At 65.0% G+C, this 3197-nt stretch overlaps 1 protein-coding gene across 1 annotated transcript; it reads left to right on the top strand.

Moving 5' to 3' along the window:
• Positions 1–2753: 2753 nt before the first annotated feature.
• Positions 2754–3153, top strand: EMIHUDRAFT_122327 (hypothetical protein; the record flags this gene model as incomplete). Its single annotated transcript, XM_005790101.1, has 1 exon — positions 2754–3153. A coding segment is annotated over one exon (400 nt), but the record flags the coding sequence as incomplete, so codon positions are not given.
• Positions 3154–3197: the final 44 nt, after the last annotated feature.

The following is a 3197-nucleotide window of genomic DNA, read 5'->3' as shown; positions in this document are numbered from 1 at the left end:
TCCCCCGTCACCGCCGCCGCCCTCACCCCCGCCCCCGTCTCCACCGCCGCCATCGCCACCGCCGCCATCGCCGCCGCCGCCATCGCCGCCGCCGCCGTCTCCGCCGCCTGGGGGAAGCCGCCACCGACGAGCGTGTTGGACTTTTCACTCCGGACAAAAAACGCGGCACAGCGGACGGTGCGGGGCGTGCCGCAAACATGGACCGTCTGTGGCGAGGTGGGTCGCGTCCCCCGATTTTGTTCAACCCAGCATCCACACCCTTTACCCCCCTCTATCGGGGTTATGGGGGGTTTACGTGGCTGGGTTCACAGCGATTGTAGGAAAGTGTCGAAACCAAATCACGGTCGCGGCCTTCCGACTCGCGCCTTCGCCTCACTGGCACTATTGTAGCCCTGGCCCGCACGCCGGCGACACAGCTCCAGCTGTCGAACTGACCCGCAGCTCCTCTCAGAGCGGGAACTGTGACGAAAGTTGACTGAGGCGGTTGTCAGGAACCATCATACGGATCACATGGTGGCTCTCTCATGACGGGAGACCGCCCGACCACTCCTGGGTGGCACTGCCACCAGTGTCGCTCGACGTCCTGTCGACAGCGTGCCGACAGCGACACAGACCATGTGGGACGCGTCGAGTATCGACATCTACTGCTTACCCAGCCTTCGGTTGTATCCTGGCTGTGGTCTCACACCCACTGGTGTCCATCTCAGAGACCGCAGGAGGTCATGAGGGTCGATGGGAGTGCCAACCCCACAATGCCTAAAAACCCAGCCCAGTACGAGGTGTGAACGTGAACAGAGTAGCCAGATCGCTGTCGATCGTTACGGCACGCATGGGGGGCCTCCCGGACGTATGATCCTAGCCCAATAAGCTCCACGGAGCAGATTTGGATTTTTGACAGAATTAAATGCACTGCCACCCCCGCACGGGAGAATATGATGCAAAGAATATAGATAGCCTTTGCAGAGAAAAGCGTGTAAAGGCCAAGCCCGACCTCCCCTCCTAGCCTTCTTTGGCCGCGGCCCCGCCACCGTTTCGTCTTCTCTGCCTGACGTAGGGAGGGGTGTACCTTCCGTGAAACGATTTTTGAGGTGTGAAGGTACACCCCCTAGACGCGACGCCCCCCGAACCAACGGGCCAGACCCTTCCAGAGGGTGCCCCAGGGACGCCCAAAATCGCCCACAGCAGCCCCACAACCCTTAAACAGTACTCGGCACAACCACTCAAAGTTGGCCTCCCCCGGAGGTGTTTCACATTAGGGGCACCCTCCGGCAGGCCGCCCTGAGCCCCCTAGGCGGGCCGCCGCTGCTCTAGCGCGCAGCGACCCGATGGGCAAGGGGCCCCTACCCACCACAGACACCCTCACGCCCTCTCCCCCGGCCCGCCGCGGCACCGAGGGCGATTCTGCGCGAGGGATCGCTTCTGCGGAGCCGCAGCGGCCGGCGGCGGCGCCGCCAGCGCGGCCCGCGCGGCCGGTGGCGCCGGTAGCGCGAGCAACGGCATCGGCGATGGCGCGGCGGTCGGCGAAGGCGCGTTGGGCAGCGCGAGAAGTGGCTGCCGCCCTCCCGACGGCGGCGGCAGCCACTTCTCGCGACGAGCGTGCCCGGCTTCTTTAGCAGCAGCGCGTCTAGGTCCTTTGTGAGCGCGTCTTTCGCGCCCTTGGCGGCGCCGCCGAGCACGGCGATGGCGCCCTGGAGCTCGGGATCGCTCAGCCTTGCCTACGAGGGTAGGGACCAGGAGCGCAGAGCCAGTGGGAGGGCAGGCAGGTATGGCAAAACTGCGAGCTCCCGAGGACGTCTGGCGCCGAGTGCGTCTGGCACCGGGCACGGAAGCTCGCACTCGGCCGCACGCGATAGTGCTGCCGCGAGAACGCCAGCCATGTACGATATGTCTCGTGTACACTCCTCCTGGGTCATGGTCGGTCATATGCAGGACGGCCAGAGTCGCCCACATCGCCTACGCGGTCCCGAGTGTGGTCAGACTGATACACCGCGACTCAACGGTTGAGTGCGGCCAGCGCACACAAAAGTCGTCGACTGCGGCCTGGCGCGGTGATCATAGGGGCTGGAGACCAGGCAGTATGGGCCTGCAACCTGGCCACGCATGAACTCGGTACCTACATTCGCAGAGGCCCGGCAAGGATGGGATCTAGTAGAGTGATTGCGCGCTGAGACCGTACTCCGTGGGTCGCTGGAATGACCTGTAGGGAAGTTCAGTGCCGCTGCTCGACTCTCCAGTGTCACAGCCGATGCCTGTGACCTGGCCACCGCCGCACGGTGCTTGAAATCGGCGCCTCCTCGGGTGTGCCCTCATAGACAGTCTTCGGCGGCCGAGTCGACGCGAGAGCTTCCCTACACAGACGTCTACTGTGAACCACCGACGAATAGAGCACAGGTTTTTGGCCACGAGATCCGCCTTCGAGGTCGAGCCGAGGCTGCCGGCGTCGTCTCTGCTGCTCTGGGCATCACCTGCACAAGCCAAGCAGACTTTGTTGCAAAAGCGTAGGCGGGTCGACGCGCCGTGTGTTGGGTTCCCATCTCGGCGCGCGCGAGTCCAGACCGAACCGACTAGCTGCCGCCGCAGCGAGTGCGGCTGGGCTGCAGGCAGGCCTGTAGCAGGCGCTCGGCACGCTGTCCGGAGGCGCTGTGGCTCAGGGGGCGAGCGCCTGTGGCTCGCGAAAAAAGTCGAGAAATTTCACAAAAAAATAGTCGAGTACTTTTGCACAAGCCGCTGCGCGATCCTTGGTGCGTTCGCCGATGTGCTTAGCCGCGCGGCTGCGGCCCGCCGGCAAGGCGGTCTCCGCCGCTCCCTCCGCCGCTCCCTCCGCCGCTCCCTCCGCCGCCGCTCCCTCCGCCGCTGCGCCGCCTCCGCGCCGCCATTCGCTGGAGCGTGCGTTTGGAGTGCTCCTCTCGGTCAATTTTCTCGTCTTCTGGGCCGTGCCAATCTTTGGGATGGGGCAGGCGTACCACCTTGGCCTGAAGCACGTCCTGCGGCCGCTCTACGACCGGCTCGACCGCTCGGCCGCCCTCCGCCGCTTTGCCGCCGCATATGTGTACAACAAGCCCGCCCACGCCGACTTTGCGGCGACGGCGGTGCTCACCTTTTTGTCGACGACGGTAGCGTTCGGCGTGGCGCTGCGCTATCAGCTGGTGCACGGTCACCTCCCGTGGGCCCTCCACGCAGCGTACAACTGCGCGTGG

This window comes from Emiliania huxleyi (genome assembly GCF_000372725.1).
Source record: "Emiliania huxleyi CCMP1516 chromosome Unknown EMIHUscaffold_1222, whole genome shotgun sequence".
Taxonomy (NCBI): domain Eukaryota; phylum Haptophyta; order Isochrysidales; family Noelaerhabdaceae; genus Emiliania; species Emiliania huxleyi.
The sequence above is the reverse complement of the archived record's forward strand: the minus strand, read 5'-3'. Positions and strand labels throughout refer to the sequence as shown.